This window comes from Meleagris gallopavo, chromosome 23 (genome assembly GCF_000146605.3).
Source record: "Meleagris gallopavo isolate NT-WF06-2002-E0010 breed Aviagen turkey brand Nicholas breeding stock chromosome 23, Turkey_5.1, whole genome shotgun sequence".
Taxonomy (NCBI): domain Eukaryota; kingdom Metazoa; phylum Chordata; class Aves; order Galliformes; family Phasianidae; genus Meleagris; species Meleagris gallopavo.
The window spans coordinates 3,410,803-3,422,960 of NC_015033.2; the positions used below are offsets into that span (position 1 = coordinate 3,410,803).

The following is a 12,158-nucleotide window of genomic DNA, read 5'->3' on the forward strand; positions in this document are numbered from 1 at the left end:
GGGGATGCTCCGGGCACACCGCTCGTGTCGGGGTTTGTTCTTCGTGCAGTCCCGCTTTGCCTTTAAGGTGGCTCTGGGCGTTTAGCTCGGTATATCCCGTACTTTGCTCTCCACTGCACATCTCTCGTTCCCTAACCAGCTAAAAATGCTTTCTTCTAGGCTTCTTTTATTAATAAGCCAATTACTATACATACAAAAACGCTTTGGCAGCGTCCTTACTTCTCCACAAGAGATTTGTGGAAGTCAGTTCTCAATTTGTGGCTGTACCCTGTCACTACATATACCTTAAGTGCTTACCGAACGCTGCTGATTTATCTCCTGACACAGGCACCAACTTGAAGGCTTCCTGGAGATCTCTGTGTACTCACCGACTTGCAGCCGTCTCCATGTCAGCCCGCTCGCTGTGACGGAACCGCCGGCATGGCAGGCAGTGAGCCCGGGGGTGGAGGAGAGGAACCGACTTTCATCCCATGTCTGGAAGAGGAAGGCAACGGTGCAGCAGCTCTGAGCTCTGACCTGAAAGAACACGAGGAAGGTGAACGTGAGAAACCACAGCCTTAACCTGCAGAATGCTGGGGTTAACTTCCTATCTAGGATGAGAACAGTACGGTTCTAGGAGTAGTGTGATATTCCAAACCAATGAAATGATTCCAATAATTTTCTTCTTAGCATTACACGGTAACAGGTATAGCTACATCAAACTTAAACCATTCTTCTTTTGTAGCACTAAATTCCCTACTTAATCTGTACAGCATTTTGACTCAGACTTAACGGTGGTGAAAATCAGTGTTGGACTGTATGGACTCAGTTCAGCCACTCAGACATCAGCAGCTGCTGCCAGAGGGTGCTCACCTTTGGTGAAGGTCTCTGTGCCTGCAGAGGGGCACAGGTCTCCACCCACATGTTGGATCCCCCAAGGCATCTGAATGGCACCAGCTGCCTATTAGCAGGTGACTGAGTTCTGTGTCAGAACATGTGCTCAGTTACATCACGAGTCAACATATCTACTGTTTAACGCATTACCGTGCATCAAGTAGGACTGAATACTGGCCTCTGCATTAAAAAGCTGCTCTTAGGTTATTTGCTTACTGTCATTTTCCTTATTACCTAAATACACAAGAATACATACATCATTCATATTAAATAATGCTTAATAAGTACTTACAGGATTCCATCTTCACTGCAGGTTGGAGTAATGGGGTGTACAGAAGGGTGTTAGTGTAATGTGAACACACTGTAGGCTGTTGGTATTTTCCTGCTTTGGTTTCCAGGTGTACAGCAGTAGCCTTGTGTGGCTGATTTTTAATAAACACTGCAGTAATGCTATAAAATGTAATCTCTGATTCTCCACATATTTTGACTCAGCAGCAAGTACGTTAGTGCTCTGCGTTTGGAAGCTCAAAGTCTCTTTATTAAACTGTTGTTTTAATTTCTATTAGAATACAAGCTTGAAGAAGATTTGTCTGATGGTGGCAAGATGGGGAACGAGGTCACTTCTGAAGGAGCTGAAGAAGAGTCTGAACATAGCAGGTAAATAATTCATGACTTTGTTAGCAGCTCCAGTAATAACTTCCTTTGTAGTGATGATTTACCTTTTCAAGAGGAGGTTTGGTTAACTCAGTTACATGTTTTTTGTCAAATGAGCCCTAGGCAATATGCATACATACAACACGTGGTTGCACCACATTCATGAGGGCTTATCAGATCTCAAAAGAGCATTTATTAGCCAGGGTGGTGCTACACCAAGCAACACACACTTCTAAAAGCCAGCCAGCTCTCTGTAATAATATGCTGTGTTATGTTCAAATGCCTCTGTACTTACAGAACAAAGGGAATTACTGGAAAAAAGGGAATAATATCAGTGTTGGATTGTAAGTTTCTGAAGACAGAGAGTTTTGTACCACTGTGTACAGTCGATTAGCACAGAACTGGCATGATGATAGCTTGGTACTACTTTGGTTTTACAAGTAGGTGGTAGAGTGAATTTATTCCTGGAGAAGTAAATTTGCACGTAGCAAAGGTCACGCATGGAAAATAATTCAGTGGTTTGAATGTGGCCTTAAGTAGCTGCTGCTCTCTTCACAAAGATGGAAGCACAGTTTGGCCTGTTTGACAGACTGCTAATCTCTGCCCTGCAGTGTCCTGGCATAGGGTTGCAAGGCATGATGAAGAGCTGGAATATTGTTTATTAACATATGTATGTGGGAAGTTGCATAGCACATATGCCTGCTGCCAGTAAATGTTGACAGTGTTACCGTTATCAGCAGAGAAACTCAAAATACACCAAAGTGATTACAAAAAAAAGCCAATAAAAAAAAACACCAAATAACACCACCATCCATCTCCTGATTTCTTCTTGCTCTGTGTTTAAATAGACAAAGAAAGTAAGAGAGAGCTCACTCACAAAATGAACAGTTCTACACAATGTTTTAAACTAGTTTAGAACGTTCCCTTCAAAGTTTTAAAGTAATGTTCATTTTAAAGTAACGTTCAGGAAAAGTAAAACCTGAAAACCCTGGGTATGATGAAGAGGCTCAGACATTCAAAACCAAAGGTACATACTTGCAGCAATAAATGTGAGTATGAACACTCACTATTAGACATTTAAGACTAAAAATCTTAGCTTAAATGTACGTACTTAAGATTTTTTGTACAAATTATCTTTGCTTTTTCCCAACTTACACCGCTCCAGTTCATAGCAGTTTGCTAGAATGAGTTAAACCAAAATGCACTCACAAATGCATAAGTGATTGTGCAAACTCTGTGGAGCTTTTAAACTTCTTGTTGTGTTTTCATGCTCATCATATATTTCAATTCAAAGGGACAGCTTGGAACACTGCCTGGAGAACGTTACAAGCAGTCAGGCTCTGAAGTCTGCAGATAGAATTTGCTTATTTGCCTTACCCAGGAACCTAAAAGAGCTCAGCAACATCGCCAAAGAAAAGGAACTTGTGGTCCAGAAAATCAGGTCAGTGTTGAAGGAAACAGAAGCCATCAGCATGAATGCACCCTCAAATCCTGGGATGCTGTACCTGTTACACACTTATAACATACATAGTTTTGTCACGAGAGTTATGTGATGCAAACACTTGCTTGATTTGATGTATGCAAAACATTCCAAGACCCTTGTAAAGGATTAAGGATAAAAATGAAAGACTAAAACACAATAACAAAACTAAAGAAGAGAGTTCTGGTCTGGAATAATTTGGCACTAATTCCTCTCAGTTATATTGGCATAATTCTGCTAGTTCAACAATCAGAATCAGGAAAATTAAATAGAAAATTCACTATAAATATTTTTTTAACTGTGATGGAAATGTTACATTGCAGTCAGTGATGTCAGCTGCTTGCTTCAAAATACTCACCTGCTATGAGCAGTTTGCTGTGCTAAGGTGTATAACCAGTGAATGTACAGATTGCAAAATAAACATAATCAAGAGAGTTTAGCTAAGCAAATTATAATACCAAAAAGGGAATAGACAGAGCACTTACTCATAGCCTAGGCTTGCTATAAAATTCCAAAGGAGGGATCTCCAGAAGAGATCTTTCCTCACTGATAGTCAGCTCTTAAATGGCTTTACGAGAGGTGCAGCCAGGCTCCACCCCTTCCTGCAGCACAGGTGAATTGCCTTCACCTGTGCTTCCAGGGCTGACTCATTGCTCACCTCAGGTGATTAATCAGAGTTTCAGGCTGTGATTTAGCAGCCCCATACATAAGGTAAAAAGACTTTCTTTAGCAGAAGATGGATCTGTATAAGGATAATGTAAAAAATGCTGGCTTTTTTTTTTTTAATAACATGGATGAAGTCAGACTGAACTATGGTTATTTTTTGTATTTTTAGAGAAAATACTTGAAATAAATATGGGCATCTCGAGAAGATCATTGTAAAGCCTTAGAGAAAAAGTGGTGGGGGGATGGGGTGTTTGAGGAATCCCAACAATCTTATTCTTCAGAAAGAAAAGTTTCATGGTTGAGGGAACTTAAAATGTAAATGATGTGTTTATTTGTTTCAGAGATGAGCTGACTGCCTGCCAGCTGCGGATCAAAACACTAGAAAAGCAGCTGGAGAAGGTAGACATTGAGACAGAGGAGGAGGCTGACAATGTGTAGGTAGAGAATATTTCTGGGTGCCAAAGATACAGGCATCCAACTGTGTTTATCTGGGTGTAATTAATGAGTTTACTTTTTTCACCTTGCCGTGTTGTTGACATGTGAACAGAATTTTTCAGCAACACATTCAAGGTCTTTGTAGGCAGTTACATCTTATGCTGAGAATGGCCGTAGCTTGGAAGGCTGTTCTGACAGGAGTGCTATTCTGTGTGTTCAGAGCAAAGCTTTCATATTTTTGTCTTGGTGAATGCTAACGTTGCAGTTGCTTTTCATGTGGCTTGGGATTTTCAATAAGAGCTTCTCCCCTTGAAGTAAATGATGGTGTGTTAGCATGGACACCACTGACCTCTGTGCTTTCAGGCCTGGGGTTCTGTCAGTTAAATCAGAGTGCAGAAGGAGGTGGAGACTTAGGAATGGATAGGCAAGAGATATACATGTTGTTGCATCCAGCAACAAGAAGTTATTAGTCAGCCTAGCTCACTGCTGTCAGTTATGTTTATCAGTCCCCCAGTAAATTCTGTTCATTATGATCAGCCAATGCCAGTGTGCCATGACTGTTTTAGAGGTAATGCTTTTTTCCTAACAATTACAAGCAGGATTTACATGTACACCTTTTTTTTTAATTGTTTTATGTTGTGAAATGCACGAATGCCTTTCAGGAGTAGCTCTGCATACAGGAGCTGTTCTGAAACACTTGTGAGGAAGTAGGAGGCAATTTGCTGTACTCCTCACATTTGGTTTAAATAGAAAGAAGTGGGTGGCTTGTGTACCAGGAGCCAATGCATTGTGAACAAACTTTGCAGCTGCATTTTATGACCTGTGTTATTCTTCAAGAAGAAGAATCTTGGTGCATCAACAAATGACAGAATAACCAAGGTGGGTTAATTGCCAAAGCAGAATAACTGATTAAACAAAAATGAGTTTAATGCTAATCAGACTTCTGTGGCAGGTAATAGTACTCCCTGTTCAGGATTTCAGAGACTCTTATTAAGAAAAACCAACAAAGACAGAAAAGCATTGTGTGAGGTTTTCATACTTATGACAAGTCAAATTGTGAGGTCTAGAAATGTGGAAAATAGCAATTTTCACAGTCAATTATATTTAGCAAATTAATAGTGATGACTTGATAAGTTCCTGGCTTACAAAGCTCAAGTGCATCATTTTATAGCAATAATGAAAATACTGTCTGCCACAAGCAGTACAGAAGCCTTACAACAATTATGAAATCCAAGTAATAACTTCAGGTAGAAGATCCATTTCCACTTTTCACTTCCAAAGATGGAATTTATGTTGAATAAATTCCATTTGTTGTCTATTGATTCTGCAGTGTGCTGTGCAGTCATTTTCCTGGGCAGAGAAGCCCAAGGAAAATAAAGAGCTGTGTTGTTGCACTGCTGCTGTAGCCAAAGTGCACGGGGTATTGTAGTGCCATTCTAAAGGTGAAATCAATCAAGATTCTCTTGGTTTGCTTATACTTATTAATGCTTCTTTTATCAGCAAATAATCATTTGGAGCCACATGCCACTGCTTTTAAAGTAAATACTCCTGTGTAAATATTGACAATTTTGTAATAGTTCAAAGAAAGCTGCACCTCTGACCAACAAACGGACACTTAGAGAGCTGAATAAGAGACTCTGTACAAACTGATGTCATTCTAATACATAACCCTCATCCTCAAAGCTATTATTTATTGGTGCTGACTTTGTTTGGAAGGAGTTTTCGATGTTTTTTTAACATTAATTAGTTCCAATTTCTTTCTAATTGTATCTTTTTTATGTACCAGCCCAGCCGTGTTCCGCCTACAGGCAATGCATAGGCGACTGTGCACTGAGCTGGAGGATGAGAAGAATTTGGAGTTGAAAATTGCTTTGACACTGAAAGAAAACATGTAAGTGATGGAATGAGAAAACTGTGTGATCGAGTCAGTCTTTATTATTTTCTTCCTGTGCTGTTTAATGCATCCCAAAGTTAATCTCTAAGGAAACTGTTAGTAAATTCTGAACTACATAATTTGAGGACTGCAATGGTTTACTGCAAAGTAAAGGATCTTGAGAGCAACTTTTAGCCTAAACAATTAATTGCTTAGGAAATTGGTTGCTGTGGCTCAGATCCTGAGTTAATTTTGCGCACATAAATGAAATGTAAGTCCTAGTTTAATTGGAAAATAGGATGGACTAAAGTAGACCTGTCTGCAATAGCAATGAATGAGCATAAATACTTCTAATTTATGCCTCAGTTGTGAAAGCAGCTCACACGTTGTTTTAAAGGCTTGAGATGTGGCAGATAGAAACCCAGCAGGGAAAATATGAAATCCTCCACAAACAACTTAAAAAAGATGAGGAGGAGCTAGAGATGCAATACCAGGAACAAGCAGAAGTGAGGATTCGGAAGGAAAAAATAGCAGCACTGAAAGCAGAAGAAAATCAGCTGTCTTTAAAAAAGTAAGTGGGGCTCTGCTTCCTTTCCCTCTGTCACTTGTAGCCAATTCATTATTTCATGTGTTGAGAAGATTAGCTAATGGAAGTAATCATGGTATTGTATTTCTGAGCTGGATTTTGGCTCTGAAATATTTGTGTGAGGAAATAGAATTAAAGTAAGAATTTCCCCCAGTCTTGTCACTATTCAGATAAGGATTTCTGACATGATTAACTTGCTGAAGACAAAAAAATGCTTTTTGTCTAAGGAATTTAAATGTATTAGGTCAGACTGAGTGCACGTGGCTGCATTGCTGCTGGATGCCAGGACATTCTTAGGATCTTCTCATTGAAACTTGGAGAGAAAAAGGATCCCAGGTTATCAGTTTGTAGCTTTTGTGAAGACAAGAGACTACAGAGAGGGAGAAAATATTGTCCCCATTTCAAGACGTACAGATATACTTACTCCCCACCATTCAATATCATTTCTTTAGTTAAACCATAGATAATCATTTCCTTAGTGCTGTTGGTTTGCCTTTCACAGAAAAGAAGAGAAAGCCCAGAGAGAATATGAAAAAAAGCGTAAAAAAATGCTTGAAGGTGCCAAAAGGAACCACGAAAAAGCAGTCTACTTCCTGAGAAAAAGCATGGCAAGGTAATCATTACCTCCTATTTTATTTCCCAGCACTGTACATTCTCAGTATGCAGTGTTCTCTCCTGTGCTCTTTGAAAAGTAATCATTTTTTCTGCTAGATTATGGCCTGGTATTACACTAGGAAATCTGCTACAAATGCCAGTGCTCTGAAACTCTCAAATCTCATGTGGCACAAAAGAACACGAAAAAAGAAAATCCACCTCCTGTCTTGGTAAAGTCTTCAGATTCCTTGCAGCTGAAGGACCATTCTTTGAGCTGCACAGAGCTCTGACCACTTGTAGGCACTGATAATCATTTACAGCTCTTACATATATGTGTGAGCACAGCTGAATTCCAGGTTGGAAACTTGCTTTTCTGCATTACCTCTGAGATGCAGTAAAATAGTTTTCTTGCTGTCTGGTAACACTGGCTCAGAGGGCATTTCTGTCTGCTCCTGTTCTCTTATGGTGGATGGTAAACTGAGTGTTTTCTTCAGAAGACCATGTTCATGCAATTACTGTGATATTAAATTATTTTGTTACTCAAGGAACTGAGCATTTGTTACTTTCACTTGTATATTAGGACTTAATTGAAAAAGTGATTGAAATAATTGCACTGTTTTTATGGTGTTTTATGTTTTTCCTTAGATAACATGTACAAACGTAACAGTAATTAAAATTAACAAACTGAACCAAATCAGTTGATCTTTTTTGCTCAGTATCTTACTGGCTTTTTTTTTTTTTAATTTACCACTATATTAACTGGGATACTCACAGACTTGATTCATGCTCAAACATATTTCAAGGTTTTTGACTTTCTGTGGTTTATTTTCAGTGTGGTTTGCTTGTGTTCAATATGTCATTGTTGAGATATCAATTTCATGATCAACATCTGAATTCCTTGCTTTATTTTAGCAGCTAGGCATATAACGTGAAATGCGTTTCTGAGTTTAAAACATACAAAAAAAAGTTGTTGAGCAAACTGGTTGAAAGCCTGTGGGCACATGTAATCAGAGGTACTGTGTGTAGAAGGCTTTCTGAACAGTTCTACTTCCCCCACCCCCAGTATTATTGTGAACAGAGAGACACGCAGGAGATGAGTTAGGTGACTTACACAGCTACTGTTTGTCAGGTTAAACGTTCTAATACTAAAAGCTTTCCAGAATATAAGCTGAAAGATTTCACTGTGCTTACAGAATTCATGAGAAGAATGCAAAGGAAGAAGCGAAAACTCAGGAGCATATGGAGAGAAGGATACAAGCTGTGCTCTCCCTGAAAAACAGCATAACTTCCAATAGGGTACTGCTGCTGTGGCTGAGCTGGGGAATGAAGAAATTGACTTGTTAGACTGCTGCTGCTAGCTTTTACTGAAAGTAATTCCAGTTTTCACTGCAGAATGGGTGTGTGATGCTGCCATTCTGTAGACCAAATCTCTTTTTAAATGGAGGAGAATCTAACTATGGGACATAAGAGTATTAGATTTGTATGGACAGATTTTTGACACTTCTACTTAAGGACCTTTTTGTGCATGTTCTAGCTGCTGTGGCATGGTAGCTTTCTTCAAAGTAATGCATACTGCAAACAATCCTCCAAAAACATGGCTGAAGTATTTCCAGTTATTTAGATCTCAAAATGAGAAATACTTCATATGGAGAAAACATATAGAAAAAAGCAGTTCCTTAAGAGTCTAATGTAAAGTAAGAATTTCTGAGGTAAGCTACTTCCTCATTCGTTTGTGTTCTGTAGAATATGAGGGAATGATTTTAATTTAATACTGATTTGATGAGAGCTGTAAATATCCTGTAAGCATTGCTTCATTGAAGAACATTTCAAAGAAAAACTAGAAGGGGAAAGAATTAGTGCTGACTTGTCAGAGCTTCCTGCATCTCCAGCACACACAAACTACTGACAACTTGCTTGACTGTTGTGTATATTAAAAACAGTGAGCTGTATTTCAGATAAAGCTACCAAATTAGACAAGAAGACCAGAGTCCCTCTTTGATTTTCTTCAATGTGTGAATCAAATATGAAGCTGTGGTTTGTTTGGCTCCATAGGAAAAACTCCAGGCTCTCCAGGCTTGGAACCAAGCAATGGTCTTTGAGGCAAAGAAACAGGAGATGAAAATGAGGGAGGCTATCCTGGCAGGAGGAGGCAATGTTGCCAAGGAAATTTTACTCCATAAACGTCTGCTACAGCATGAGAAGGAGAAAGAGTAAGTATTTGTTTTTTTATTGTGCTCTCATTGCTCACTGGTGTTCATGCAGGAGTATTTTGGATCTCTTCGTTGGCTTCCAAAGGCATAACGTATACGGGGCTGTCTCAAGAGAGTGAACTCATTCTTATACTCTGGAAGTGTGAAATTCATACAGCCAGTTTTAAGTGACTTGAAATTCTAGCTTATGTATTATTCAGAGAACCAAAGTTTGGAGCCCGTGTTCTGATTACTGCAAGGAGGATAAACCACCCCAGGAGGGCAATTCAATAAACCTAAACCTAATGCTTGAAGTAGCAGCACTCCTGCATTTCCTCAACACTGTCCATATAAAAAACTGCAGTGCAGTAACAGCAGCAACAGTGCAGTCTCCTCCCTGCTGCTTTGATATGGACAGAGGTGTACCTGTATCTCATTTACTCTGTGCAGAGTTAATTATTGTTTTTAACCACATATGAAGATGAATTTGAGTCAAGGTGTTGAACAGAAGGCGGTTGAGGTGTGTGTTTCTGCATGCTAGCTCTTCTAACCTATAGCAAATGTTAAAAGATTTAGTAAGCGAAGATTCAATCAGTTTTGATAAATAATGCTTCACCCTCGATAGCTGCATAATACAACTATCACTAAAAGCATTCTAAAAATCCCATTAATAAAATAACCATACCGGTTAGTAGAGATCTGCAGGAAATATCTAACTTCTAGAAGTTTAATCTTTTTGCCTCTTTCTTTCTCCTTGCTTGCCTTCTCCCTCTCACTGTTTCCCTTTGCAGGCACAAGGGAGAGCAGTTTGTTACTCTTAACGTTAGCAGTGACACGACTGCACTTTCACAGCAGTTCTTTTCTAATTTCAGTACCACTCCACCAGGCGCCTGAGGAACTGCTGAATTATTCCCCCCAGGGCTCTACCTTTCTCCCTTTATGTGAAGGGATACTCTGTTTTCTCAGAGCACGTTTTAGCCTGAATAAATCTTTCTGAATTGCCTGCAAAAAATTAACTCTTTAGTCATTAAAGCCTCTAGCTTAAGTTCTACATTGCCTATGAGTAGAATGAAAAAGTCAAGAACTAGTAATAAGAACAAAGGATGGCTTTATACCTAGAGCAGGTAGCACTGGGAGTCAGTGTACCATTCCCACATTTTGTAACTTCTCTGTGCCTTGGTTTTCTGAAAATATAAATACAGAGCCATTCATCTGCTGCAGTGGCGTATCATGAGGCTACATTAAGCCACTGAAGTGCTTCAGTGGGCAATAGCCTGTATTTGAATAAGAAAGGTGATAATATCTTCTCTCCTATTTAGAATCAGGAGTGATATGAATTACTTGAAAAGGTGAAAATAAAGATTTCTGTATTAGAAAGGATCATTAGCGTGGGTAAAGTCTGTTGCAGAAAATTGTATATTAAACTGCCAGTATTAAAACTGAGATTAAATGATCTGCCCAATGCATCACAGAACTGTAGCTCTGAATGTATACCTTTCATGTTCATTACGTATGGCCTTACCTTTAATCTTTTGCTTTTTTACAACCTGCTTGATTTCAGATAGTCAACTGTCATCAATTTCTAAAACACTCAAATGGAATATGTTTAGTCTAAATATATTTGCCCTCTGAATCCCATTGTGCCTTGACACAAATTACTGCTGCTCCCAATTTGAAGACTTGACGTTGAGCTCAAAAAATGAACTGTGATGTTATTAACAAACAACTTGGTTTAATGTTTCTTATAACATCTTCTTACAGAGCTTTTAGAGAACAACAAAAATCAAGAAAAATTGAGATTGTATCTAAAATTCTGCAAGAAAAAGCTTCCATTTTCAAGGAGAAAAATCAGCAGTCCTGTACTAAGGCAATTAAGAGTGGAGGTAAATGTAAGGATTCTTTACTGTGGAGAAAGAAAACGTGGCGCTACATTGAGGAGACCTGCAAACATCCAGCTGGGGCACCACCACAGGTAAACAAACAGAAACATCTCTAGGTTTATTTTCTACTGAAGCTGTAGGAAAGTGAATTTTGATTGTACCTCTGAATAGCATGGGCTGCAGCCAAATACCAGAGAGTGCGGAGTTGGTGGAGAGTCACACCTCCATCAGCCTGTCAGATCTCTTGATGACCATCAGTCTCTCTATTTTTGATGGTTGGTACTTTCATCCATGAAAGTTGCTGCTTGGTACGGATGTTTTTTTGTTTCCATTTGTATTTTTAAGGGTATTTGCAAGAAGTGCATTTCAGACACATGAATCACAACTGACCCCAAGAGGAATAAAATTACCTTCACCCCCAAGTAAGGATTCAGATCAGACTATCAGCACAAGAAAAATGTTCCCAGTATATCAGAATGTTTTCATGACAACAGAGTTCTGTTTGTTTGGGCTTCTTTCATGTATTTGTTTTGTTTTAATTGATCTGCACAATATTACAGGCAGTACTTGCCATGAAAGGAGAGGTGGGATGAACTGAACCCCTTGAGGAGGCCTGTGTCTGCCTGCAATCCTTAGGTATTTTAAAGAAAGGGAGAGAAGGTCTGTGGAAATAGTCATAACGTAACAAAGCAAGAAAGTCCTTGGTTATCATGTAGTAGACATAATAAAAAAATGTACAAAACCCAAAAATGTACATAGTCACCAATCACAAGCCCACCCTGCTATAGAATACAGTTATCATCCTATAGATGCTCGTTACTGCAATATCGTCTGAGTTGTCATTTTAAGAAGGGATTGGCTTAAGCTATCATCTTGCAGCTTTATAGACCAGTCACTCTGTATTAAAAGATATCCTTGGAAACTGCTG

At 39.1% G+C, this 12,158-nt stretch overlaps 1 protein-coding gene across 3 annotated transcripts in view; it reads left to right on the forward strand.

The window, feature by feature from the left end:
• The window catches only part of CFAP74 (cilia and flagella associated protein 74), a 34,965-nt gene continuing 22,807 nt past the window's right edge, over positions 1-12,158 (forward strand). Inside the window, exons 1-11 of one of the 3 annotated variants that reach the window (XM_010722821.2) lie at positions 1-89; positions 328-535; positions 1,440-1,530; positions 2,822-2,968; positions 4,015-4,107; positions 5,895-5,999; positions 6,379-6,552; positions 7,070-7,180; positions 8,355-8,457; positions 9,214-9,371; positions 11,112-11,322. In XM_010722821.2, the coding sequence (XP_010721123.1) occupies positions 421-535; positions 1,440-1,530; positions 2,822-2,968; positions 4,015-4,107; positions 5,895-5,999; positions 6,379-6,552; positions 7,070-7,180; positions 8,355-8,457; positions 9,214-9,371; positions 11,112-11,322 (1,308 nt within the window). In that variant the 5' untranslated portion in view covers positions 1-89; positions 328-420. Of the gene's footprint in view, positions 536-1,439; positions 1,531-2,821; positions 2,969-4,014; positions 4,108-5,894; positions 6,000-6,378; positions 6,553-7,069; positions 7,181-8,354; positions 8,458-9,213; positions 9,372-11,111; positions 11,323-12,158 lie in introns of all 3 variants that reach the window. The other 2 variants (XM_019622515.1, XM_019622514.1) reach the window with 2 other exon arrangements.